This window comes from Ambystoma mexicanum, chromosome 12 (genome assembly GCF_040938575.1).
Source record: "Ambystoma mexicanum isolate Mex_15411 chromosome 12, UKY_AmexF1_1, whole genome shotgun sequence".
Lineage (NCBI taxonomy): Eukaryota > Metazoa > Chordata > Amphibia > Caudata > Ambystomatidae > Ambystoma > Ambystoma mexicanum.
Genome location: NC_090936.1, coordinates 927,044,344 through 927,072,337, shown reverse-complemented (window position 1 = coordinate 927,072,337; position 27,994 = coordinate 927,044,344). Strand labels below are relative to the sequence as shown.

General features: G+C 46.1%; 1 protein-coding gene across 1 annotated transcript in view; it reads right to left on the bottom strand.

The window, feature by feature from the left end:
* Nucleotides 1–27,994, bottom strand: part of CFAP54 (cilia and flagella associated protein 54) — a 3,669,934-nt gene that overhangs the window by 3,081,115 nt on the left and 560,825 nt on the right. The window contains exon 7 of the mRNA XM_069629416.1: nucleotides 11,889–12,002. Coding sequence (XP_069485517.1) covers nucleotides 11,889–12,002 — 114 coding nt within the window. The remainder of the gene's footprint in view (nucleotides 1–11,888; nucleotides 12,003–27,994) is intronic.

Below are 27,994 nucleotides of genomic sequence, written 5' to 3'. Positions count from 1 at the left end.
TGTTGGGTAGACCAGAAGAGCGGGAATTGGATATTGCCAAATGCCTATGTAAATGCAATGGTCACAATGGCTCACAGCCCCACTCATATTTGTGCAAAGAAAATAATTCAACATCTAGACACAGTTTGGGAAAATCCACTCATAAGAAAGAATGCCGAGAGGCTGGTGCAGAATTGTATCACGTGCCTACAACACAATGTGGGGAAGGGAACGGTGACTCCAAAAGGCAGTTTTGGCCCTCCCTCTATGCCGTTTGAGGTGATCCATTTTGATTTCATAGAAATGGAGGGATGCCAAAACTTGAAGTATGTTCTGGTGGTTATATGTGCATTTAGCAAGTGGGTGGAAGCGTATCCATTAAAAGACTGCACTGCCATGAGTACGGCGAAAGTAATGTTGAAGGAGTACTTCTCCCGTTTTGGTCTGCCCTGTGTCATATGGTCGGAAAATGGTCCGCATTTTGTAGGTGCAGTAATACTGCAGATTTGTGCAGGCCTCCAAATCGATAAGCAATTCCATTGCTCCAGACACCCCATGAGTGCCGGACTTATTGAATGTCACAAGGGCATCCTGAAATCCAAAAATAAGTAAGATCTGTGCAGGCAGCAAGCTAAGTTGGGTGGATGCATTGCCAATAGCGCTACTGTGCATGCGAACATCTGTGCAGGCGAGAACTGGGCTCTCCCCATATGAAATCGTCATGGGAAGACCGACAAATGTTTGGTGTGCACCGCCGCCGAAAAGTTTGAGGGAGGTGGAACACCCCGTACTCAGCATTTATTGTAATCTGTTAATGCAAAAATTGCGTTCGATTCATCAGCAGGTGCAGGAGGCGTTGCCCATAAGATACACCGGCCCAGGACACGCATTGGAGCCAGGAAACTGGGTGCCAATAAAAAACTTTGAGCGAAAAACATCATTAGCACCCAGGTGGCATGGGCCCTACCAGATCCTCCTGACTACACAGACGGCAATACGGGTGGATGGGAGAAAGGCGTGGGTACATGCCACGCATGCCAAGAAAGTCCCGCCGCCACTTGACACTTTGACTGATCGGGACGATGAACATAAAGAAACAGCGGTTCCAGGAACGAAAGAAACAATTGCCAGTTCTTTGCCACAGAAACTGCCTGATCCTGAAACAGAGCCTGATGAGATTTCCATAAAAGAGGAAGGGCAAAGAATGTCCCAACATTGTCCAGCAGATTCTGCATCACTGCTGGCCGACACCAAGCGTATACCTCTGTGGCGCCCACCATCCTCTGTTGCGCCGCAGCTTGCATCGTCGCCTGGGCGCTCATCATCATCTGTCATTACACCCCAGGCTGACTCCAAGCTTGAGTCCAGAAGTGCACCTGCACATTTGTCGATCACACGATGCCGGGAGCAAATCGGTATAACCTGCGAAGCAGAAAAAAGGAGTGATCTCGCTCTTCATCTTTTTGTGATTTTGTTGCCTCTGTTTCCTATTCTCGGATGAAGTAGGAACCGGAGGCCTAGAGGAGAGTGGCGTGAGGGTTGTGCGAATCAGACAGCTCAACAAACACGGCGCCTCGTTGCTAAATCCATGTGTCCTGAACCCGAGCGGACAAGCGGGGCGCACATGGTACAAAGACAACTGCTCTGAAACTTTAGAGCGATGAGCAGATAAACGGAAATCTTGCCAAACGAATGAGCAATCCAGGCTGATAAGAACTGGCATAGAAAGACTGTGGACATTTATCGAACTTTCTGCCATTCCAACGAGTGCATGAACAGGAGATATTCACGACGAACACAGTGGAAGAAGAAGAACCGTGATAAAAGATGCCGGAATCAGCTTTCGCCCCCTCCTACACCAATGCTAATAATGAGTCAAACTCAACATGTAGAAGGTTACAAAAAGGGAATAGTCGGAAGAATTGTATGTTGGGTTTAACGATAATAATGTGTATAATGAGTATACTGGCCCCAATATTGACCATATCAGTATTATGGTACTTGGAGGAAATGCACCCTCTAGAAGTACTTTTGCCTGTTATGAACATTTCCACCACAGAAAGCCCAGTTCATGTGATTTCCTATACCTTGTCCCCAATGGAAGAGAGCCATAGGGAAGGGTATGGGAACAACACATTACTATTAATAATGAAAATTACACACTCAATACTAAGAAAAAACAATTGTTGGGTGTGTGCCCACTTGCCACAGCATGGTGGTAAGAGAATCGGATGGTATGTACAGCCCCTGCCATTGACCTCTCCATGCTATGCCTCTCTGAGTACCTTGTATTATGAGAAATGGAATGAGAGTGAAACTGGTCAATTAGACAAGATAAACATGAATGAATTTGAGGAAGTGATTATGAAACCTTTGGGTTGTTCCAGATTCCATAACGCAAGATTGATAACACCAGCGATAATGCCACAGGATATATTGTCTGTGCCTTATAAATCATCTGTGATCACGTTTCATATGAACCCAGAAAGAAATAAGGATGCGGAACCCCCTTCCTATACAGTAAATTATAATCCACGTTCTGTCCCCTTTTGTTTAAGGAAAAAAGGCTCTTTTCGGGTGGAGACATTCACTAGATGCAAGAACATAGCATTCCTTGATAAAGAAGTAGAGCCAATATATGTGGGAGACCCTGTGCACTTTATATGTGGAGAAAAAACATATCCTTGGTTACCTAGAAAGTGGGGAGGCATATGTTATTTAGGTTTCCTGTTCCCTGGGGTGTTCCTTTCAAAAACAGCAGACATAGCCAAATTGACCAGGTCACGACCTCGCCGGAATATTGAAGACGGGTTGATTGTAGAGGACATAGCAAAATCATTTATGCCATTTTGGGGCCAAGCAATCAACTCTTACAATGTAAGATGACTGTCCAGAATATTAGAGGAAACAATAAATGGAACAACCGACATATTATATAATATGACCCTTGAGGAAAAAGGAATTAGGTTAATGTCACTGCAAAATAGAATGGCCCGCGATAAAATATTAGTTGATCGCGGTGGTGTTTGCAAAATCGTGGGATCAGCGTGTTGCGTATTTGTAAGCGACTCCTCCCCCACGATTTTCGAGGCGATAAGAAAGTTACATGATTTGAGCTCTGATCTCCACCCCCCTGAGGGAGGATGGGAATCGAACATAAGCTCCTGGTTTTGGGAGGTGTTATGATCCCGGGGATGGAAGCTATTTGCAATCTTAATAGCAATTCTAGGAATATTCATGACATGTTGTTGCATACATTGTCTCCCTATAGTATGCACAGAGATTAGTGAGAATTGTGTACAGATGATGGAGAAAAAAAACACTACAAAAGCAAACACACACAGTGGTGATGAATCCAAAACAATCAAAGAATTCATGACAATCGATGTTGATGATAAAGAATGGGAGACGACAGGTGTGCAGGATTCAGAATCAGAATTAGATTCAGACACTTGGTTGAAGGAAGATGCAATGTATGGATGAGGCGTTTGGCATACGGCCAAGAGGAGGGTTTGTCAGTCTAGAAAAATGTGATGCCCCTCGAACGGAAGGCAATGTAGGATACTTGGTTGGCTGAAGACCAACCGCCTCATTTTCAGTGTTAAGAAGAAATAGTTATTAGTCATTATATAGTCATTAGCTTAACTAGAGTGGAGCCATTTTAAGATGACCAAAATCGCCATTTTGTTTTCTCTTCGTTTTCTCTAACACTGCCTCTGTAAAACTGCTTTGCTGAGATATTATTCTGCTTCAATGGTCCAAGGTTGTTAAAAGGCATGTTGAAACATAACACCGTAAGCCAGACAGAAATGCCCGGTTCCCTCCCTCACATATCCTTGGAGGCGAGGAGCAAGGCATTCTAAACAGTACACAGATGCCAGAGAGTCTCCCTCGAAGAATAGCAATGTACGAAACTAATATTAAAATGTTTAAATTATGTTCTTCTTTGCGGCCCCCTTCTTGAGCACTGTGAGGCCCCAGAGAGTAAGATGACCTCTAGAGCGTGAATAGAAACCGGGAGATAGCAAGACCTGGAATGTGCCATCCCCTACGCACAGCTTGTCCACAAAAACAGAAGAGTTGTGTTCTTTAAAATAAAGACTTGTGTCTGTAGGTCCGAGATTATAAACTGTTGCTAAATATAATGGTCTAAGGTGTCATATTCGTAACTATGGTCAATCATCGCCTCCAATTCAAAGGGAATGAATTAGGGTCGGCATCGAATGTGTCATTACTGATTGTAAGATGCTCATTTTGTATATATGTAACTGATGTTTGATTCTCGCTCTCTTGCATCCCCCGAGGTCTGCTAGACACACGGCCGGGACGTGGGACCATTTGGCCAACTGGGACTATTTACTTTGCAATAAACCCTAGATTTTGGGAATACAACCTCGTGTCTGGCGTATCAGTTTGTGTGTGGTGATTGTGCCTCGTTTCCACATTCGAGGGTCCCTCAGGGGCCCCTTCAAATCCAGGCTGTAAGATTTTGTAAAAGTATGTGCGGACGACCATGTAGCAGCCGCACATATGTCCCGAGTCGGAAACCCTCTCTGGAGAGACGAAGAGGCTGCGATACCCCTGGTTGAATGAGCCCTAAGATGTTGAGGGGGCTCTTTCCCTGCCAATTTGTAGCATTCTAGAATGGTTAAAATAATCCACCTTGAAATGGTCTGTTTCGTGATTGGCATCCCTAATTTGTGTACTGTATAACCTACAAACAGTTGGTCTGCTTGTTTTATTCTAGCAAGTCTGCTGATATAAAAACTCAAGGCACGACTTGGATCCAGCCTATGTAACCTCTCTTCCTCTTTCCATCGGTGGGGAGGAGGATAGAATGAAGGTAAAGTTATTTTCTGAGTAATGTGGAATTCAGAGACCACCTTTGGGAGAAAATTAGGCTTCACTTGTAAGACAAGCTTGTCTTTATGAAAGATTGTATGAGGAGGTTTGCAAGATAGAGCTTGTAATTCGCTCACTCTTCTGGCAGATGTTAGAGCCACTAGAAAGACTGTTATAAGAGTGAGAAATCTTAGTGAACAAGAATGGAGTGGTTCAAAAGGAGTACCCATCAGAAAATGTAGGACTAGATTTAGGTCCCACAATGGAACTTGGAAAGGCTTTGGGGGATAAACATTAGTTAACCCTTTCAGAAATTGGACTACCAGGGGTAATTTGAAATATAAAGGCTCCTCTGTAGTGCGCTTAAAGATTGAAAGCGCTGCGAGTTAGCCTTTGATCGTACCAACTTGAAGACCTGAATGTGCTAAATTCAGTAAGAAAGATAATACCAAAGGTGTACTGCATGAAAAGGGTTCAATATTCTTTTCTCTACACCAGCTGCAAAATGTGTTCCAACGGCAGCGGTATAAAGTCTTTGTTGCCAGCCTTCTAGCCGAAAGCAACACCTCCATGACGTCATCCGGGAGATCCCAATCCTGTACATTTATACCCACGCTCTGGTCAGTGTTTGCTTGTGCTACTGTATTTTTGTACCTAATGTGTATACTCTATATACTGCCTAACTCTTCTTGAGAGAAGTCTGACTGCTCAGCCACAGCTACCAGGTAAATCTGGGTGGTACAGACTGCTACCAATTGGGTTTACTGCCAACACGTGTAGTCTTAAACTTTTTGCAGTGGTCCCTAAAGGAACTGCACAGGTTTCTGCCTAACACTGGTGGCAGCGGTGGGATAGGCACACTGGACTGAGTTGCCTCGGCAACTCAAGTCACACTCTTGTGTGATTGGCCCAGTGGTGAGCCGACCGGCTCACCACTTAGCATGTTTGAGTGACAGCTAGGACTGATGAATGGGGGTTTTCTGCATAAAAGCAGGGATTTGGGGACTGGAACTTCAGAAGTCGCCACAGGACCTAAAGAATGCAAAGAGGGAGAAGCTGAGCCGACCTGCAACGATGACACCACCGATGGAGCCCTGCTGAACCGACTCACCACTTCCTAATGACAGAGAAGATCTTCTTCCTGTAGAGTCTTCTTCCTTTGAACTGGTGGGGTTAACCAGTTCGCCCTCTTTTCGCCTTCCTGGATCATCTTGTGGTCAAATCGCCCGTGTCAAGCACCCCGACGGCCAGATAGCCACGCTTCACCACTACCGTGAATAAAAGGGTAGTACCTTTTAACCGGGAAACTCTGCGGCTGGTTTCTTCCCTGGCAGTGCAACAACCTCCAGCTTTCCTCCACGTCGAGATCTTCTCTTCCCCTGGACGAAGCACCGACTTGCAACTGCTGCCAGGAACAACTGCCCCCGTTGGAGCTTTCTCACCATTTCAGGTACTGTGTCCCGCCTGGACTCTCTTGCAACAGACTGTTCAAGGTGTCCCGTAAATCATTGACTCTCTATCCCGGGGTGACCTGGGACCCGTTAACTAACTTTTCTGAACTGACCCAACTCCTTTTGAACCATCTGCAAAGACTTTTAAAGTGTACTTCAACTGTGTGATCTTGGGCACATTCCGCCTTGCTCTCTCCAAGAGTGGGCCTGGCCTATGAACTTTCTTGCTCTACAGTAGACTCTGCCTTTCTTGACTTGCTGTGGTTCTTTTAAAAGTGTTGGTATTGTGTGCTTTCCTAATTCCGCCTTTTCCCTCCCTTTTTAAATAATTATTGGAGTGCCATCTTGGTTAAGCGCTCACCTCTGTATTGATAATAAGTGGTGTTCGTTTCCTAAGACTTGTCGAATAATTAATCAGGGAGGTGTATATATTTCTTGTGACTGTGTTTGAACTTGCTTGACATATTAGTGCAAGTGCATTTTTACAAATGTGTTTTAAAATAAATAATTATATACTTTTATACCTAAGTTCTGTATTTTTGTACCTAATGTGTATACTCTATATACTGCCTAACTCTTCTTGAGAGAGGTCTGACTGCTCAGCCACAGCTACCAGGTAAATCTGGGTGGTACAGACTACTACCAATTGGGTTTACTGCCAACACCTGTAGTCTTAAACTTTTTGCAGTGGTCCCTAAGGGAACTGCACAGGATTCTGCCTAACACCGGCCTTCTAGCCGAAAGCAACACCTCCATGACGTCATCCGAGAGATCCCAATCCTTGTATCTCAACCTTTCAGAAACCAAGCGTGAAGGTTGAGGGTTCTGATGTCTGGATGAAGAACCTGACCTCCGTTCTGCGAGAGAAGATCATCCCTTTACGGAAGACGAATCGGAGGGCAGATGGACATGTCCAGAAGGTCCGGGTACCACATCATAGTTTTCCAGAATCTTCTCAACCTCCTAATCATTTGAGGAATGACAGGGACTGGAGGAAACACATACAGAAGTGGAAACTCCCCGTCCACTACGAATGCGTCCCCTAGTGCTCCTCTCGGGGGAAATTCCCTTGAACAGAACTGATCGCACTTCCTGTTGATACTGGTGGTGACAGATCCACTTGAGGGGTTCCCCAAAGGGCGAAGATCTCTTGAAGGACTTCCTGAGCTAGCTCCCGCGTCCTCCGTCAAATTATTCTCTCTGGCTAAGTGAACTGCCGATAGAGAGATTCCTTCCTGAATTGCCCAAAACCAGAGCTGCATTGCTTCTCTGCACAGTGGCAGTGATCCTACGCCTCCTCTTTTGTTGAGGTAGTGCATGGCCACTGTGTTGTCCGTCATTATCAGGACATTATTCCCCTATACGGATGGCAGAAAAGCCTTCAGCGCTAGTCTGATTGCTCTCAGCTCCAACAGGTTGATATGTAGTCTGGACTCCGATGGAGACCAACGACCGCTGATGGTCAAATCGTTGGCATGAGCTCCCCACCCCGTGGGTGAGGCATCCGTGACTACTGTTATCTCCGGCCATGGTTGCCAAAACAGTTCTTTCAAAATGTTCTCCAGACAGGCCCACCACTGAAGGTCTCGAGCCACTCTGTCCGGCACTTGAAGGAGATCTGACATTCTTCCTTAGAATTGCGACCATTGGGTTCTTAGTGCCCATTGGAGGGATCTCATTCTCAGGCGAGCCTCTGGCACTAGGAAAATGCAGGATGCCATGAGGCCTAGCAACCTGAAAAAGTCGAAGGCTGGAAGACGTTGGGCATTTTGAAACTTGTTGACCACCTGCAGAATATCTTGAGCCCTCACTTCTGGTGGCGAGGCTTTTCCCAAGGAAGTGTCCAGGACTGCTCCAATTAACTGGGGTCTCTGTGATGGTATCATCTGTGACTTCTTTAAGTTGAGGGAGAAGCCCAGCTTGTAAAGGAAGTGGCAGATATAATCCAGATGGATCTGAGCTTGTTCCGAAGATACTGCTCTGATCAACCAATCCTCCAGGTAGGGGTAGACGTGGATCCCTTCCCTCCTTAGACTTGCAGCCACTACCGACATTGGCTTGGTGAAGACCCTCGGGGCAGAGGTCAACCCAAATGGCAGAACTCGAAATTGATAGTGAGAGTTGCCAATTGCGAACCTCAGGTATTTCCTCTGTTTGAGATGGATTGGCACATGGAAATAAGCATCCTGAAGGTCTAGAGATACCAACCAGTCCTGAAGCTGGAGGGCCTGAAGTATTTGAGAAAGAGTTACCGTCTTGAACTTGTCTTTCCTGAGGAATTTGTTCAATTCTCGTAAGTCCAAGATGGGTCTCAGTCCTCCGTCCTTCTTTGGTACTAGGAAGTAGGGGGAATACCAACCCTTGTTCTTCTCCGCTACAGGTACCGGTTCTATGGCACCTTTCTCTAGCAGGTCTACAATCTCCTGCATAAGGAGCGGATCTGGAAATTTCAAAGAGTTGTTCCCCGGTGGATGACTCTGAGGGGTGTGTAGGAAGGGCAGGCAGTAACCTTGGGCAACTGCCTCCAATGCACAAGCATCTGACGTAATAGCCTGCCATTCTGCCAGATGTTGAGTTAACCTGCCCTCTACTGGTGTCTTGTGAGGAAAGTCCTCAGAGGGGTTTAGAAGCAGCTGACGGAGATGCCGAGGGTAAAGTGGCACCTGCTGCTGCGGTTTTTGTACCTTTGACCCGTCCACCACGGGTGAATCGTTTTTGGCCCCTTTGAGCTGGATGTCCTCTACCTTTTCCGAATGCGGAGTAAAAGCGAAAGGACCTACCCCTCCAGGAGGTTCCTGAGGGGCAATTTGGAGTCTGTCGGATTGCAGCCCCAAGAGATTTTGCTGCTGCTTTGGATGTTTGTAATCTCTCCAGGCTGTCATCAGCCTTCTTACCAAACAAAGAAGTGCCGTCAAAGGGAATGTTCAAAAGTCTGGATTGTACATCTGGAGCAAAACCAGACTTCCGTAACCATGCAAATCTGCGGATTGTGGTACTTGCCACCATGGCCCTGCTGATACTATCAGCAGAATCAATGCCTGTTTGAAGGGACTCACACATTGCATCTTTTCCATCCTTGATGTTTAAAAATGCTTCCCTTTCTTCTCCTTCTGGGAGACAGTCAGCCGCTGATGAAGCACACTCCCAAAGTGTATGGCTGAATCTTGCAAGCGTGCAAGTGGCGTTAATAGAATTAAGCGCCATGCTACATGCCGAAAAGACTTTTTATGACATAGCATCAAATCTTTTATCATCCCTGTCCTGTGGAATAGTAGGGTATGCAGATCTACTGTTTGATGAAGTTGCTGCTTGTACAACCAAACTCTCTGGAGTTGGATGTTTGCTCAAATATTCAGGATCTGTAGCAGATACCCTGTATTTAGCAGGCAGTCTCTTGTTAACTGCAGGGATAACTTCAGGAGTTTCGCAATTTGCAGAAATGTTTCTTTGCAGAGCAGAATGAAAGGGAACAGGATCCTCCTGTGAACCTTTATCTAAAATATCAGTAAGGTCATCCTGCTGAAAATAAGGTGTAGGTGTAGACCACCCCATGAATTCGAATATTCTGGCCATCAGAACCCTTTAAGGGGTCTCCGCATGCTCCCCAGGGTCTGGTTTAGCAAACTCTACTTCTGGAGAAGTATCTAAACCACTTGCCTCATGTAAGGAGTCTTGAAGGTCCTTTAACCTGTTCTCTTCATAGATAAATTCCTCTGGTATGGGTGTAGTGGTCCTTTGTAAACCAAAAGGTCTCTCATGGTTGGAATCCTCCCCTTCCTCATATATAGAGGACAAGACTCTAAAATAGTCAGACCTAGGATGTGGTTTAAAACCCATTTCTAGAGCAGAGGGAGCCAAATTTGTTGTCACTGGTTGAGAAAACGCTGAGGTTGTCAACGTGGAAGTCACAGGTTTCGGCAAGCTCGAAAAGTGCGTCAAAAATGTTTGAAGAGACCTCGATCCAATCTAGAGGATCGGAATCCTACTCAGTGTCGTCGAAATAGTAGATGGCATTCTCGACGTCATGGTCGAGGTCCTCGACACCTCTACTGTCTGAGATGTAGTGACAGTTGTAGGTCTGTCTTTTATCGGAGTCGACAGTGGCGTCAAAGACGGCGTCGACGCAACCGATTTATGCGTCAACGGGCCCTCCGACAAAGGCGTCGATGGCGCAGATTTATGAGTCTAAGAAACCTTTGACGATGGCGTCGATGACGTGGTCTTACTGCCTTTACTCGAGGGTTCATGACGCTCTCGGGTAGTTTCTCTTGCCGGGTGCAACGACTCGAGGTGTTTTGATTTTTTGGGTCTTTCACCCAGGGTATCACCTTTAGACGTCTGAGGGTGTCGAGGCCGCTTTCTCGAAGACGCTAAGCATTTTCTTACAGAATTCCTCCAACTTAGCTGGAGAGCTGTGTTTCGTGGGGCAGGTGACCCTTTTCAGAGAGACAGAAGAAGACAAAGAAGAGGGAGATCTACGACGCCTCTTCTTAGAGTGTCTCGATCTCGAAGACTGATGGGAACCGCTTCGAGATCTTGAACGGGAATGTTTCTTATGACGACGAGGAGACGAATGCCTCTACTCTGCCGAAGAAACATCCGAGGGAGTAAAAGATTTAAGAGTCTTACCTCTTTCTATCTTCCCCTTACGCTCCTTCAAGGCTTTCGCCGTCATGGACATACAATCCTTGCATTCCGAAAAGTGATGCTCCGATCCCAGGCACCACAAACAGATCCTGTGAGGGTCCGTCAACGACATTTTCTTCCCACAGTCACAACCCTTTTTGAAGCCGGACCGAGGGGACGGTGGTTTGGATGAAGAAGCCATCGAATTAAGATGATATTTTCTAAGATAAGACTGAATCTCCTTCCTTCACTAGCAGATAGAGATTCAGCTGTGTTTTAAGAGTTACAATGAAGACATGGCTCACTGTAAAAGAGTACCCCAAGGATGCAAGTCACAAGTGAGGAGGAGGAGAAGATCTTGGTAAAAGAGAAGGGAAAGGGGTGAGTGTGGGTGGCACTGGAGGCAGTGAGAAAAGGACTTCAATCTTTGAGGAGTGTAGCATGAGGCAGTGTAGAGCCTCTTGCGATTACTTAAGTACTACAGAGATTTCAAAAATGAAAGAAAGGAAGATTATTTGAGTATTGTCAGTAAAGATGTGCTAGTTAAAGTCAAATGCAGAACTATGTTTACTAAGGTAGGAGGTGTATAGGGTGAAGAGAAGTAGCCCAAGGAATGATCCTTGAGAAGAGCCCTCTATGAAGGCTGTTGGGCTGGAGGTGCGAGAGTCCCATGAGTTTGAGAAGGCTAAGTCAGAGATAAGATGACACTCGGTCAAGTACAGTGTCTTTGAAGCCAAGTAGGGAAAGAGTTTTGATGCAGGAGAGATTATCCAAAATGTCAAATGCGCTGAAAGGTCTAGAATGAGGAGAATGGAGGAGAGGTGAGAGTCCTGCGCAGTGCTAAGAAAATTGGTAATGTTAATGTTGTCAGATCATGGCAAATAGCATTTGCATCAAAGTGACGGACAAATATCAAGCTGGTGCGATCACTTCACACAAGTTGCTTCTCTTAACATATTTTGACTGGACTGAAATATTGTTTTAAATTACCTTGGTGGTGGCTTCTGTAAAGGCTTTCTTTGCCTCCTCGTAGTGTTGGGAATCAGTCATGGTTTCCAGCTGGTTCAGTTCATCGATCATACACAAAGCACGCCGAGCAAATACCTACATGAAGTTGCAAAATTTAATTTGATTAAAAGTTTCTTTGTTTGTTTATGTATCAAAAGTTAACATTCAGAAAACAAATACACAAAATGTTTAATTAAAATTGCAGATATTTTGCATTCACAAAAGCCATTATGAGTTCACAATATAAAGACATATCAAGATTCAACTTTAGAACAAACATGCTTCGAAGAAGCCAGTTTAAAAAACTCCTCTAGGCAAAACAAACTACAATTTCATGAAAGATAGGGAAAAACCACCTCCAACGGCTAACAGAATTCAAAATTGGCCCAGAAAGACTTATCTGACCACCAGAGGCACTTAGGTGCATCCAAGTAGCCAGTGTTACATACACTGCAGGTCCAGTAGCTGTGTATAGAAGTTTCTGACTACCGGAAGTATTTAAGTACATACAGGACCCATCAAGCTATCCTACTTGTGGTGTTGGTATGCACCAGTGAATCTGCAGAGGGAAGATTCAAAATGTTAGAGGAGGTGACTGGTAGTTGAAGAGATCTTCTGAGTGGGGATCATACTGGAGTGTGAGATACTTTGCCAGGTTTGCATGATCCAATGGGGATGCAGGCTGGGCTCCTGCAGACCCAAATGTGTGTAGGAGGGCTATCCTGAGCCTGCCTGTGCATAATGTGCTCATGAGGAAACGATTTTGAAGTGCATGTCAGAAGCAAATAAGTCCCCCTTGATACCTGGTTTCAGTTTGCATGGTGCACCAGAGCTGAGAGAATCATGTGGCAGCATCTGGAGGTTGGAGCAGGTAATGTGACAGGGTCAGAGTCATAACCTTGTCAAGATATGTGAAGTGGGAGTTTGGGGCTCCCCAGTTCCCAAAAGATTCCTCCCATGTGCCATACATTTTAAGAAAGGTCCCACAATCTGTGTCTCACAATCCATACTGTTGCTGCCCACCGTTCTCTCTTTTCTTTTTCGGACCTGCATCTCAGACAATCCATCTGGACTGGAAGCAACCACGAAACCTCGAACCAGAATCCACCGAAGGTAAAAACAGCAACACAAGCACCAAGACGACCCAGGAGCCTTCACAACATCCCAACAGTGGTCAGCACTCCAGGAAACCAAATGACTAACCATCCCATAGCTCTCAACCTTTTTTGACACCAAGGCTGATGAAAACACGAGATTTATTTTTTGGGTGGGGTGAGAGCCTATTGAAGTGAATGGGCATATAGGGGGCTTGGCAAATGAGACGGCTGATTGTAAGGAGGGTGCCATTTTTGTTACAAATTAACATCGTATTATATTTATAAATGAAAACATACTGGGCCTCATTACAAGTTTGGCGGTAGCCTTGCCGGTAAAGCCGGCAGGCTGCCGCCAAACTTGCGATTTTCAATGAGAATGGGGAGGTCAGATGCATTGGCACCATTCAGAATGGTGCTGGTGCATCCGACATTCTCTGCTAGCGGGTGCCGTTCCGCCCAGCAGGCCAGTCCTGGCGGGTGCAAAGGCGCCCTGAGCACAACTCGCAGTTTGCCAGTCGGGTAACTATGATACCAGCAAGCTTACCAGTACCATAGTTACCGGACCGGCAAACTTGCAATGAGGCCCACCGTTTCACATGAGGATAAACAAACAACATAGAAAGTGGAAGCTTATCAGTGCTGACTCAGTAGACTTGGGTCTCTGTTGCTGTTCCATAGATTTCCCTTTCGCTTTCTTCTGTACCCACAGCCCGCTGCGCTGGCTCATTTAGTAAGACTGAGTGTGTGAGATATGCACTGAAACCAATGGGAAGGGGAGAAAGAAACAGAACCACCAGCCACACACTATACAAAACAGACAGGAGAGTCAGAAGGTGGGTTGTTCGAGTGAGGTCCCAGGAGGAAGGTGGACCGGTAAATCAGGAAGAGGATAGACAGCAGAAGAAAGTGTTGGAGAGTTGGTGGCAGAACTTAGTAAAGGTGAGGTCTTTGTGAGAAGAACAAATTACTTACCCCAGGGAATGTTCTTTCTGATGGATGTTCCTCCCATGGATTCCTCATCTTAGATATATTTGTCTCCTACTTTGCAGTCTTTGAACATTTTCCCACAGTAGGGAGTGCTGTGCGCCATAGTCGTCGGTATCCCTCAATGGTTACAATTCCCGCATCCGGAAGTGACATCAATGATAATATAAATAGCAAGCACTGTATTTGTTGTCTCAGCTCCTAGTTTTTCCCCCTTTCTGCTCAACCGTCTTGAGAAATTAAATAACCAACATGGGTGTTGAAAGAGAAGTAAACACAAATGTGCTCACATCAGGTTGGGAGGGCGATGTGGAATCAGTGGGAGAAACATTTATCAGAAAGAAAATTACCTTGGAAAAATGATTTTTCTTTTAATGGATTGTGTCCTCCCAGGGATTACTCATCTTAGAAAGACTCCCATAGCAGTTTTGGAGAGGTGGAATTTTCACCACAATATTTTGCAAACTGCTCTTCCAAAGCGAGCGTCCTGGCCTGATAGGGTGTCTAAACAGTAATGCTTTGAGAATGTATGAAGAGAGGCCCATGTTGTGTTATTGCAAACGTCCTGCACTGGCACACCTCTTTGTAGCTATTTACAAGGAGAGGAAACCCGGTATACTACTGTCCAATCATAATTAGCAGTGTATACTTTGTCTATATCCGGGAGGAAAGTGATATGCGTATAGGGAGACAAAGTTGTAAAGCAGGTACTAGAGGTGTGTGGTGTAAACACTCTCAGTAAAACATTAGGAGGGACCAAAAAAGGTTAAAAAAGCCAATATCAAATTTTAATAATCAACAGTCCGTCAAGGTTAAAACATCAATTAAATAAATAGATCAAAAATACAGACATTGTCAAGTCCCATGTAGAAGGCAGCAATAGGAAATACATAACCGGCTCTGAAGGCCAGATGAAAGTGGTGTTACATCAAAAATACGACCACTGAGGGTACTTTTCAACCTAAATAACAAGGTACCCTTCCAAATATGGATAAATGTGTCATAAATTATAATCTCTGTTTACAGTTCAGAGATACGTCTCGACATGTTTCTGTTCCTAGAGAGCAAGGTGTGGAACATTCATCAGGAGGGAGTACATTACAGTATATCCTATTTGACAATTGTGATGAACAACAATAATGCCACTACATTATCATAGCACCTTATAGTGTGCCTGTGGGTGCTCTCTACTAACATTAGTAGGTATAGGGTGGTCAAAATCACGGCCCTTGGTAAGACCACAGGGAGGTCATCAGGGGCAAATCCCAGGTATCCGCACCAGTACGGGAGAGTGAGTGGCAGGAAGGTGTATCGCCTTTGATGGTCTAAACAAAGTATCCACCTTACTCCTGTACTGGTGCGGATACCTGGGATTTGCCCCTGATGACCTCCCTGTGGTCTTACCAAGGGCCGTGATTTTGACCACCCTATACCTACTAATGTTAGTAGAGAGCACCCACAGGCACACTATAAGGTGCTATGATAATGTAGTGGCATTATTGTTGTTCATCACAATTGTCAAATAGGATATACTGTAATGTACTCCCTCCTGATGAATGTTCCACACCTTGCTCTCTAGGAACAGAAACATGTCGAGACGTATCTCTGAACTGTAAACAGAGATTATAATTTATGACACATTTATCCATATTTGGAAGGGTACCTTGTTATTTAGGTTGAAAAGTACCCTCAGTGGTCGTATTTTTGATGTAACACCACTTTCATCTGGCCTTCAGAGCCGGTTATGTATTTCCTATTGCTGCCTTCTACATGGGACTTGACAATGTCTGTATTTTTGATCTATTTATTTAATTGATGTTTTAACCTTGACGGACTGTTGATTATTAAAATTTGATATTGGCTTTTTTAACCTTTTTTGGTCCCTCCTAATGTTTTACTGAGAGTGTTTACACCACACACCTCTAGTACCTGCTTTACAACTTTGTCTCCCTATACGCATAACACCTCTTTGTAGAGCAAAAGTAATTGCCACTCCTCTAGTGGAATGGGCTCTTAAATTCTCAGGGAGATCTTTTCCAGCAATGGAGCAGCACCCCAAAATGTATAAAATGATCCATCGAGAGAGTGTTTGCTTGGCGGCTGACATTCTTGAAATGTAAAAGCTAAGAGTCCTTTTCAAGGTCAATCCTGTGTAAACTCTGGTTATCCTTAGAGTGATGAGGATGGGAGAGGGTAGAAGCTGGTGTTAGGCAGAATCATATGCAGTACCCTTTGGGAACACCACACACAATTAAGACTACAAGTGACAGTACAAATTCACCTTTGGTACACGCATGTACTACACAGTAAAGTGGTAGTGATGGCTGAGCAGCCAGACTTATCTCGAGAGTAAAGTGAGCAGTATCAATAGTTACACAAGGACAGCAATTACTATGGTTCAAACAAACCCTGACTCAAGGTTTCTGAGTAAAAAGAATATACATTTATTTACACATCAGTTGTAAAACAATTCACTAAAATAAAGCAGTAGAAAAATCACACTCTTAATATACTACACACCACCCAATAGATTCTGGACAAGTTAAGCTCAAAATGAAGGGTGAGCAAAATGGCACTGCAGCAATTTAAAAGGGAGGGCAAGACGAGGTTAGACAAAAATTAAGCAGCACCAACAAGTAAGTAAGCAAGGCAATCTAGAAAAGGTTACTATGGTGAGGTAATCAAATCAAGAGGCCTGAGCCAAAGTCAATGGACCAGAGTCTTTGCAGAGGATCACACAGTTCAGAGTAGTTTGCGGTTAAGTCTTTGCCAAGAGTTTGGAACAACGTTGGTCGGAATAAAAGTTACTTTAAAGAAAGGATAAGGACAAGCCCTCGGATTGGTGAAAGATTTCAAACACTTTCACCGTGGTCAGCTAGAACGAACAACCGGGTTAGAAAAGTACCTTAAATGAAGAAGGCTGTAGCTGAGGCAGATGTGTCTGGCAGGTCCTGGAGGCTCACGGTTCCTGAAGTGACTGCCAGACTGACACGAAGTAGGAAGACTGGAGGGTCCTACACTGCCCAGGGAAGAAACCAGCAGCAGAGCAAAGCAATGAATAAAAGGTGCACACCTTAAAACCCAAGAAGGTTCCAGTCCTCCTGGCTATCCGGTTCACTGTAGCTGCGCACAGCAAATTCGACAAGAGGAGGGAGGCCTGGCTTGCAGTTTGGCGAACTGGTTGGTCCCACCAGCTCAAGGAAAGAGGATTCCTTGCAGATATTCCCTGTCGTCGAAGTTTGGAGATTCTGACCCACAGCAGGGCTTCACCGGGAGGTTCAGACGTGGTAGAGGTCCTCTTCTGTCAGCTTCTCTTCGGTTCTCTCGATCCAGTGGCGACTCTGCCTTCTCAGTCCCAGAGACCTGCTTTTTATACAGTTTTCCCCCATTCACACAGCCTGGCTGTCAATCACACAGCAGGGTGGCTGTCCCGGCGGGACAGTCACCACAGCCAATCATACAGAGTGCGACATGGGTCTCCAAGGAGACCCTGTGCAGGGAGTTTCAAACCCCTCCCTCGCATGCTGTCCCCCTCAGACATTCAGGCGCCTAAGGAGGGGTTCTGTGCAGAAGCCTGCCAAAGGACGGCGAACAAATGAACCAAACCTGGTTTGGTGCGCAGAGTAAAACACGAGAAAGACCTTTACAAAAAGAAATGGTGAATAAACCCAGCCGGAACCATATAAACGTAAATGGGGTCCAGCGGATTTAAGTTTGAGGCTACTAACTTAGCCTAAAACAGTACCAAGGCTATTTAAGTGCCAGGCTATTATTGAAGTCTATGTAAAAAGGACAAGTATACTCCCCCTTGGCACTTAAAGGGTTAAATAGACAGCGGTAGGAAAAATAGGGTAGATACCACTGCCACCAGCCAAATCTTAATGAAAGGGGAACGAAATAATGTTCCATGAGAGACAGACAAAAAGGGATAACTATTAACCCTTTCCAGAACTCTATCTAAGATAGTTTGTACTGGGTCTGTGAATTTAAAAAGACTAATCAAGTCAATGGCAACTTTACATGTTCTGGGAGACAGTAGTAGTCAGTCCCAGAAAATGGAGTTTGGAGTGGGAAGTCTGAAAAAGACAACCCTGTGTCACTGCACTAAAGGTGCTGTGTAACACAGTAAAAATATGATGGCTATGGAGTAGGTGAAGCTCCACAGTCTATGAACACCAAAATGTTAAACACACACAGCAAAACACATGTAAGAGTGGGAAAAAAGGTTCACACTCTTACCAGGTGAAAAAATAAATCCTAGAAATCCAGGAAAGCTGCTGAGGGACTCAGTAGGTGAGGGAAATTAGCCATTCTGAAGAATTCTCCCTAACAGCTGGCAGTGTGATCTTCTCTGTCAAATGAAATTCAGACATCACTTTGTGAAGGAAGCAGGGGCGAAGCCTCAAAACTACCTTCTTTTTGGAGAATACTGTGAATGGTGGCTTTCAGGATAGAGCTTGTAGCTCACTAGCCCTGCAAGCAGAAGTGATGGCCACTAAAAATATGGTTTTCCAGGTTTGTAGCCTGAGAGGACAGGAATGAAGTAGCTCAGAAAGTGCACCCATTAAAAAAGAACTAAATTTTAATCCCAGGACGGAACCATAAATGGGACCGGTGGGATTGTATTAGTCAAACATTGTATCACAATAGGCATATCAAAATGAGAGCCTTGCTCCAGGGTGCTTTTAAAATATAGAAAACGTCGCAAAGTATCCCTTAATTGTAGCGACCTGCAGCCCCTGATGGGTTAGTTGCAGTAAAAATAAAGCACTGTAGGTGTATTGCAAGATAAAGTATCTATACCTTTAGCTCTACATCAGCTGCAAAACTTGCTCCAACAGCAAGAGTAAAGGGCTTTTGTTGCTGATCTTCTAGCCAAAAGCAAAACCTTCTTAACATCTTCTGGAAGGTCCCAATCTTTATATCTCAGTCTCTCAGAAACTAGGTGTGAAGGTTCAGTGTTCCGATTCCTGAGGGAAGATGGCCTCCCTCTTCTGAGTAAATCCACTCTCTGGGGAAGACAGAATGGAGGGCAGGTGGGCATGTCTAGAAGGTCCAGGTACCATGTCGTCCTGGCCCAATACAGAGCAATCAGGATCATGGATTTCCCAAACTTCCTCACTCTCCTGATGACACGAGGAAAGATGGCAAGTGGTGAGAACGCGTATAGGAGTGGAAATTCCGAGTCCACTATGAACGCACTGCCCTGAGTTCCCATCTTAGAAAATGTTCTCGAGCAGAACATGTTGTGAACCGATCCACTTGAGGGGATCCCCAGAGGGCAAAGATCTCTAAAAGGACTTCTTGAGCCAACTCTCACTTGGGGGATATCGTGCTCTGCCTGCTTGAGTGTTCGCTGTTGTATTCTCTTTCCGGGCTAGATGAACGGCCAACAGAGAGATCCCATTTTGTAGAGGCCAAAACCAGAGCTGCATTCGCTTTTTCGAGGGATCGGTGGGAGCAGGAGGGTATGTTTCGGGGACACCGTTGAAAATACCTCCAACATTTATGTTCGAATTCAGCCACCCACATGGTCTTCTTGGGAAAACGTACCCCATGTCTGTTGGGTTAGCACTCAGATTACGTCAAGCAATGAAGATGAAGAGGAGGAGTGATGGGCACTCACAGTTCTCAATCTCTATGAATGGTTGGACTGTTATTTGGGCCTTTACGGAGACTTGTCTCTGGTTGAACTTCTACCTTCCGAGGATTTTCTTTTTGAAGGGGTGGAGGACCGATTTCAAAACTGACTTTGACCTTCAAGGCCTTATTGGTCATCAATTGGCAGAAAACACTTTCAAGGACTTCACGGTTTTCGCTGAGGAACCAGAGACAAATCCTGTGTGGATCAGTGTTCAACATCTTCGAATAACAATCCACACATTTCTTGAAGCCTGTTTTCGTTGTATTCAAAAATATTACAACGTTTGAAGAACTTTGCTGAGGGGAGTCAAACCGTTCCGATAGCGTGCTGTGCATGCAGAAAAACAAAACTGAGGCAACGGGCATAGTGCATGCTATTTATACAATCATCAACGTCACGTCCAGAGGCGGGAATGGCAACTGTTGAGGGACATTGACAAAAATGCTGCACAATGCTGCCTGTTGTCAAAAGATTTTCTGAGACTATGGGCCTCATTACACGGAAGGCGGTAAGCCATGGCGCTATTAGCACCATGGCTGCCGCCGGTACCTTACCGGGTCCGCCCTGGTGGATGGCAGAATTAGCGCCATATTCCAAGATGTGTGGGGGCGCTAATTCCGCCATCCACCATTGCCCCTTCACCATTGCCAGTCAGCCCCATAGGGCTCCATGTAAATGGTGAAGGTGCTAATTACGGTACCGCAAATTGCGGAACCGTAATTAGCACCAAGGTCCCTTTGCGGGTCCCGTACTTAACGCCTGTAAAAACCAGGCGTTAAGGGAGGACCTGCAAAGGGACCTCGTAGTAAGGCAGTAAGGGTTTACCGGTGCCGGTGCCCTTACTGGTACCGGTAAACCCTTACCGCCTTACGTGTAATGAGGCCCTATATATCCAAGATGAGGAATCCATGGGAGGACACAATCATAAGACACACTTATACTTTTTGTATAAGCCCCTAACAAATGCACAATAAATAAACAATAAATAAATCCATTAGAAAGACTGGTACGAATTGTATGTAATATGGTGCAGAGTAGTGCAGGAAGTGGGGTAATTAGACTGTATGCGTGAGATGGAGATGATGTGGAAGATAGGAGGAGGGGAGAAGGGTAGTAGTTATGGTGAGAGTCAGGAGAGGGCAAGACTACTAGATTAGTTTTGGTATCAGGAGCAAGGCGAGGGGTGAAGGAGAGAAGTTGGGAGGGGATGAGATTAGTGAGAGTAGCAGTAGTCAGTGTAGTGAAAGGGTGAGGAGGGCACCATATCCCTGTATTTAGGGGAGAATATCAGTAGTAAGGCAGAGAGAGTGGTTATAATAGGACGGACAGAGGATTAACATCAAAGGGTGGAGGCGAGGACTAGAAGTGTGGAAGTCAATGGATTGAAGTGCTGAGAGGGGAGAGTATTAGCAGTGAGAGTAGTAGTAGTGGTAATCCAGGGAGAGTAGGAGCAGTGAGTTGTAGTGTGGGGCGAATAGTAGTAGTAGTGAGGAGAAGGTTGAGAAGCAGTAGAGAGGGGATGGTAGGAAAGAAGTATGGGACAAGGAGAGTAATAAGAGAGGGTTTGAAGATCAAATAGCACACACACCACCCATTGGCACATACTCTACCCATTAGCACTAATCAACGATAGTGTATTTATTTATTTATTTATTTTGACATTTGTAGAGCGCACACAAACCAGGGGGAATCGGGGCGCTTTTTCCAGTTACATGGGCCCAGGTTAGGCAAGACATGAGTACAGACGATAACATTTCAAGCATTACAGTTGTGGTGAGACAGTTAGCAGGTCATAGGTTAAGACATAGGCAAGGTGAAGAGGATACAGTTTACATACATGGTCATACAGTTTCAGATGGTGGCAAATGCATAGATTGGGCCAAGGTAATAACTATATCTTATACCGTGCTAGCAACAGGCAGGACTGTGGGTTTATGAGAATAACCATGTTTTGAGGGTTTTGCGAAAGAGCCAGTGTGATTCTTACGCTCTGAGGGCAGGTGGGAGTGAGTGCCAGTATTTGTCAGCCAAGCTTTGGTTTGGTTCCTTCTGCTTTGGTTCGTTTGGTTAACTTGTGCGAGTATTGGGCTCTGGTGGGTCTACTGGATTGCACTTTGTTAATGTTGTGTACTAGGTACGGAGGGGCTGTATTAAAAATGCACTTGTGGGCAGGGGTGTTGCTAGGTCTGGAAAAGATCCGGGGCTACACTAATGTCGGGACTGTCGAGACTCGGGGCTAGCTAGTCTTTTGGTTGTAGCTCCTGAGCTTCTATCCGGGGCTACAACCAAAAGACCCAGAGCTATAGCCCCCGCAACCCCCTTAACCCCCCTAGCAACACCTCTGCTTGTGGGTAATAGAGAGGGTTTTGAAGAGAATCCGGTCCTTGATGGCTAGCCAGTGGGCAGTTTTCCGGCCAGCAAATATATTTTCAGAGCATGGGATGTTGAAGGCAGCACGTAGTGCATTGTTCTGGATAGTTTGGAGTCTTTTTAGGTTGTGGGTGGATGTGCCTGGGAAGAGGACATTATAGTCGAGCCTCGAGCTGATCACCGCTCGGTCGATACCTAGGCAGTTGTCCCTGGAGAGGAAGGGCCTAGCTTCATTAAGCAGTTTGGTTGAGTAAGCTGCGGCGGAACATATTGCCCTTACTTGTCTGGTCATGGAAAGGGTGGCAATGAGGTAGACGCCTAGTGTTATTACCGAGGGGGAGACTAGTATCTGAGATTCGTCAATATTAAATGAGGAGTATTGTGAGTCAAGGGTTTTTAGGGCAGCTGCTGGGCCGACGATGAGGAGCTCAGTCTTTTTCGTCATTGAGACAAAGGCTGTGGGTCGTCATCCAGGCTTGCGAGGAGAATTTGCGTGTCTTCTGCATATTTAGCATGGCTATGCCGAGCAAGTCAAGGAGGTAGGTCAAAGAGGGGCTTTGCAAAGATGTTGTAGAGCGTGGGTGAGATACAGGATCCCCGTGGGGCTTCACAGCTGATGGATGGAGTGGCACAGCAGTTGTTGGAGAAGACCTTCATCACTCTTTCTTCGAGGAAGGAGGAGATCCAAGCGGCAGCTTCAAGGGAGAAGGCAGCAAATGAGGATAGGTGGCGGCATAAGTTGTCCTGGTCAACTAGATCCAAGGCTGCAGACAGGTCGAGGAGGAGGAGCAGGGCTAGTTTACCGTTGCTAAAACAGATTTCCGAACTCTGACCTGGTGGGCAGATGTTCAGAAGGCCAGCCTAGTTTCTTGGAACAGGGTAAACTCTGGAGAAACCAGACCAATCAAGGCAGCTATGCTAGGCGGTCAAGACTAAGTCTCAGGAGGGGTGAGGGTGGCTGAAAGATCTCAATGAGCACACAGAGCAAGGACACTTACAAATTACTCCCAGACAGGTGTATATATCAAAAATATAAACACATTTATTACAAGGCCTTTGTAACTCACACAGTAAAAGAATCACAGCAATCCTACTAAACCAACACAACACAATCAATACAAGATATATACAAGACCATTGGGGTCTAAAGGGTTAAAGGCATGGAATATAGTCCCAACCTAGAGGGGAAGGAAAAATAGGTAATGTAGATAGTCTTTACTCCCCTTCAACATCAAACACACACCTAACTAAGAGGTAGTCCACCCCCTAAGAAAAGAGGACCCTTATGCTCAATAGTACATGTAGTGCAGGCGCACGCGGTTGTTCCAATGGGCAAAACGGGGTCTCTTCAGGGGTCTCTAGCATCTCAGGAAGGTGGGTGAGGCGATGAAGAATAGATTCCCACTATTCGAGGAGGGCCTCCACTTGAAGGCACAGGTGATTCTAAGGTGCAGGAATAGGTCGCTAGTTCACACTAGAAGTGGAAAGGAGAGGGACACCCAGGGGCCACTCGTGCATAAAAACAGATGGAGGCGCTAGGGGCCACCGTTAAGGTTACTCACCGGCCCCAGGCGCACTCCAGACCAAACTTCGCCTGTTGGGTCCACTGCAGCTGCAGGTTCAAATGCGACAAAAAGGACGTCTCTGCGGCTTTCAGTTCCGGCGATACAGCGAGGATTCCCAAACGGGACAGTGGCGAATTCTCCGCTCCTGATGGATGGATCAGGACTGTTTGACTGCAGCAGGCTTCAGGGGCAAGAGGGGCACAAATGCAGCGCACCTGCAAAGATCGTTGCCACGGCTGAGCAACACAGTAACTGCATTTACTCTGGTCCTGGCGCACTCGTCTCACTTCAGACCTGGGAATGCCAAGTGTTCGAAATTCGGTGTGAGGGTGCGAGGACAGAGAGCTAGCAGTCTACCAAGTTTCGAGGGCCTCCTCGAAACGACGACGGAGACAGAGAAAAGGTGCTGCGTAAGCTGGTCAGCACACTGGTTGGCCCAGGGACACTTCTGAGAAGGCTTACTTGCAGGTTTTGTTGAAGGTGCAGAGAATAGTTCGTCCCACTATTCTAATGGGTCGAAGCGTCTTTGCAGACATTCCAGGACGACCAGATGCATAGGGGTCCCACGGGACGACAGCAGGCTCAGGATGCCAAACCTTCCAGCGGGTCACCAGCGGTTCCTCGACATGGCTTCTTAGTTTCAGGATACTTGGATCCTATTCTTCGTTCAGTGAGAACTCGAGAGATCGACGTGGTATGGGTGGTTTCAGCCTCCTCTTATCCAAAGTTCCCTTCGTGCCAAAACACAGAGGACCCAATGGGAGATCTGCTCACAAACACACACTCCATACGTGGACTAATCATGGACCACAGTGGTCCCACGCATTTACAGCACTCCAGACTCTCCGGCACCCATGATGTGTATTGGGGACAGACACCCCAGCCCACATCCTGGAGGCACACACACAAGGCATACAGAAGCCCACGAAAGCTTGGCTTTTTGCAGGAAACTGCATGACCACATAAGGACTGACCCAGGTCGGCTCGACCTGGGTAAGGCAAAGGGGCAAGATGGCCAAAGAACAGGACAAAGAACCTGGAGGCATGGCCATTTTGGAGCCAGGTCACCTATGTGTGCCAAACGTGGTTAACGCGGTTTAAATGGCAGGAAAGGGTTAAAATTATATGAAAAGATAAGCTGCCACCAGCCCTGTCCATGACACATCTGCTCATCTCCAAAAAAAATCCTACAGTATCTAGGGTCTTTGTAATTGACTATGAGATCCAACACTGTATTGTAAGGTACAGTGGCACTTGTTACATGTTGCAGAAAAGTTGCAACATTGGGAAAGGACTAAGGGAAACAAAGTCTCCCAGTACTGACTGTCTTAAGGCATGTCAGTTTCCCCACAAAAAGTGAGCGAAAGCCCAGAGGAGTGTAGCAGAAGGTTGTGCTCCCCAGGCAACGTCAGACTAAGGTGTTTAAACAACAGCAAAAAGTTTGGGGGTGTACAACTGGAGGGAAAATTACATATAAAATGAAATCTTTCCTAACAATCGTTGCCTCTGTGGCCGTCAAATTGAATCTTCATGTCCAGAAGGGCAGACTTGGTACCGTGGCCCGGACGAAAGCCATATTGACGGGTGCCGAAGATTTGATTGGTTTCTAGGTGGCATTGAATATGTAGATAGGCTGCTCTATCTACGATTTTGAGGAGAAATGGGACAGTGGTGATTGGTCGGTAGTTGTTAGCGATGGTGGGGTCGAGTGAGTTTTTTTTTAGTAGGGGGGGGGGAATCCGGCTTCTTTGAGGCATGGGTGTTCTATGTCTGTGTTGAACGAGGCATTGATGAAGGCTGTGATGAAAGGGGCCAATTCAGGGGCACATTCTTTAACTAGTGGAGCTGGACAGACATACCCTTTGCATCTAGATGGCTTTAGACTTAGAAGGATGCTGGTGGTTTGCTGTACAGTGATCATGTTGAAGTGGAACAGCGGTATATCAGGCATGTCGGCAGTTGTCGAGTGTGTGGGTGAGGAATGTTGCTTAATGTTTGCTTTCTTAGTCTGGATTTTTAATTTTAATGTGTTCATTTTGGTTAGTAGAGAGTTGCACCAGTCAGAGTTTTTGTTGAACGAGGAGGAGGTTTGGGGGATGGGCGTTTCCAGTTCTTGGAGTATGGTGAACAGTTCCTTGGAATCAGAGCTGGCGTTAGCGATCCTAGTGTTGAGGGAGGAGGCCTTGGTCAGTATGATAGCCTTTTTGTAATGGTTTGCGAGACTAGAGAAGGGTTGTTTGGTTGACTGGCATGGGGAGTTTTTCCAGTTTGACTCGGCTAGCCTTTTCTCAATTCTAAGAGTGGCAAGCTCTTGGGTGTACCAGGCGTTAATGTGTACAGCAGGTTTTGCTTTTTTTTTGGTTAGGGGAGCAATAGTGGCATTAGTGAGGTAGGTCGTGTAGCTTTCCTAGTGCAAAAAACTGGGTCTGTGGTTTCTAGGTTGTCCAGGTTAAGGACATTGAGGAAGGGGATGAGGTTTTCCTTTGTGAGTTTACGTGCACTGCAGGGCGAAGAGGATGGGGTAGGGTTGATGAAGGGTTTCTGCATTGGGCCAGCTGGGGGAGAGAGAGAAGGTAATGATGTGGTGGTCAGACCATGGGCAGGGTGAGTTGGTTTGAATGGTAACGAGACAGTTCAAGTCTACTAACCAGTCCAAGGTTCGTCCCTTGTTGTGGGTGGGATTGTTGATACATTGGTGGAGCTCATGGGAGGCGAGAATTGTAGCCAGCGATGTGACTGATAGATCGGGGGGGGGGGTCAGCTGGGGAGCAGGTCCAAGTGGATCTAGGTCACCTGGCCTAAGCACCACCCACCTTCTTAGTCCTGCCTCTTCCTTCCTGCTCTTAACTATTAGATCAAGGGTGTCTCTCGCCCGGGTGTCCTAAGCGAAGGGCAGACGAAGAAAAGGGTAATTCCTGTTTGGACCTATTCAGTCCAGGAGGACCCAGGGCCCGACCCCCTGCTCAGACAGCAGGTAATCATGCACCAACATGTGTTACTCCCTCTGTCCCCGCAGGCCATCCCCACCCCTTCGGTCCCCCTGTGATGTTCCCTTGTGCCCCCACCAGTCTCGCACACAGGTGTTGCCTGTTTTTCCCCGATTCTTCTACCCTGCTCCACCCTCACCCCCTCAAGCCAACTTCTGCAGGAGTCTGACCTGATGAATTCTTGTTTCACCATCAGCGTCTTGTGGCCAATGCTGGATTTTACTTTTATGGACTTCATTCATTCACGGTGAGTTACCCTTTCTCAACTCTCATGCTGGACTTCCTTTGCATCTGTACTCATGGTGGACAAGAATCATGCTGGTCCCATCTTGTATCCTGGCTTGCAACATTATGTGTTACTACTGACTTCTGCAATTTTATTCACTCTCCCCTCTTGCTTCTCCACTCTTTCAACTGCTAACTCTCTGTTCTCTCCTCCTTTCCCTTCTCCCTTTTCATATCTCCTCCCCTTACTTTCTTCTATGCACTTACTCTATCAGAATTGTCCCTGGATCTAGTATGATAGCAACCTCGTCTGTCTCCTCCCCCCTCCCCTTACTGGTTTTTTCCTCCCCACCCCACTCCAGCACTATCTGAAATGTCGTCAGGCCTAGTGCGGTAGTCGCCCATCTGTTTCCATTTCCTTCCCACTCTCCCCCTCCCTTCCTTATCTATGTCTTAGCTCTTGCACTAGCTGAAATGTTGTCAGACTGAGTACGATAGTAAATTTCACATCCTTACTGTTCATGGCCTGTAAGATTGTCATTGTATTTTCCCTTGTTCGCTCCCTTGCCTTGAAGCGCTTTGAAACACATTGTGTATAGGCGCTATATAAATAAACTATCATATCATGTCCTGGGGGTCATTGTAGCCAAAATTGAGATCCCCTAGAAGAATCATTTGGGAGGTGGGCTTGAGGTTTCCGCTTAAGATGAAGAGTAAATCTTCAAAGGATAGTGCAGGGCCTGGTGGGCGGTATATTAGGAGTATCAAGTATTGGTGGGAGACGTGGTCCATTTAATGGACAGCGTGTCGCAGTTGCTTATGGGCGCGGCTGGTAATAGTCTGATGGTGTGGTGGTCCTTTGCAATAAAGGCTACGTAACCTCCTCTAGAGTTGGCTCTATCACTCCTGTATATGGGGTAGCCGATAGGGAGGGCGAGCGCTAATATAGGGCCTCAGGCTGTGTTTAGCCAAGTTTCAGTGATGGCCAAAGCATCTAGGTTGTTTTTGGTGATGAGGTTGTGGATGTCTAGTGCATGTGCAGGCAGGGAGCAGGCGTTAAATGAGGGCTAGATTGAGGTTGTTGGCAGTAGAGATGGGTTGGTGAGGTCCTGGCTGGGGGAAGGAGGGGAATGTTCGCGTAGCAGTGAGGCTAGGATGGGGAGTTTCAAGTTGTAGAGAGTTGCAACCAATGGTTGTGGTTATGGAGCCGTTCAAA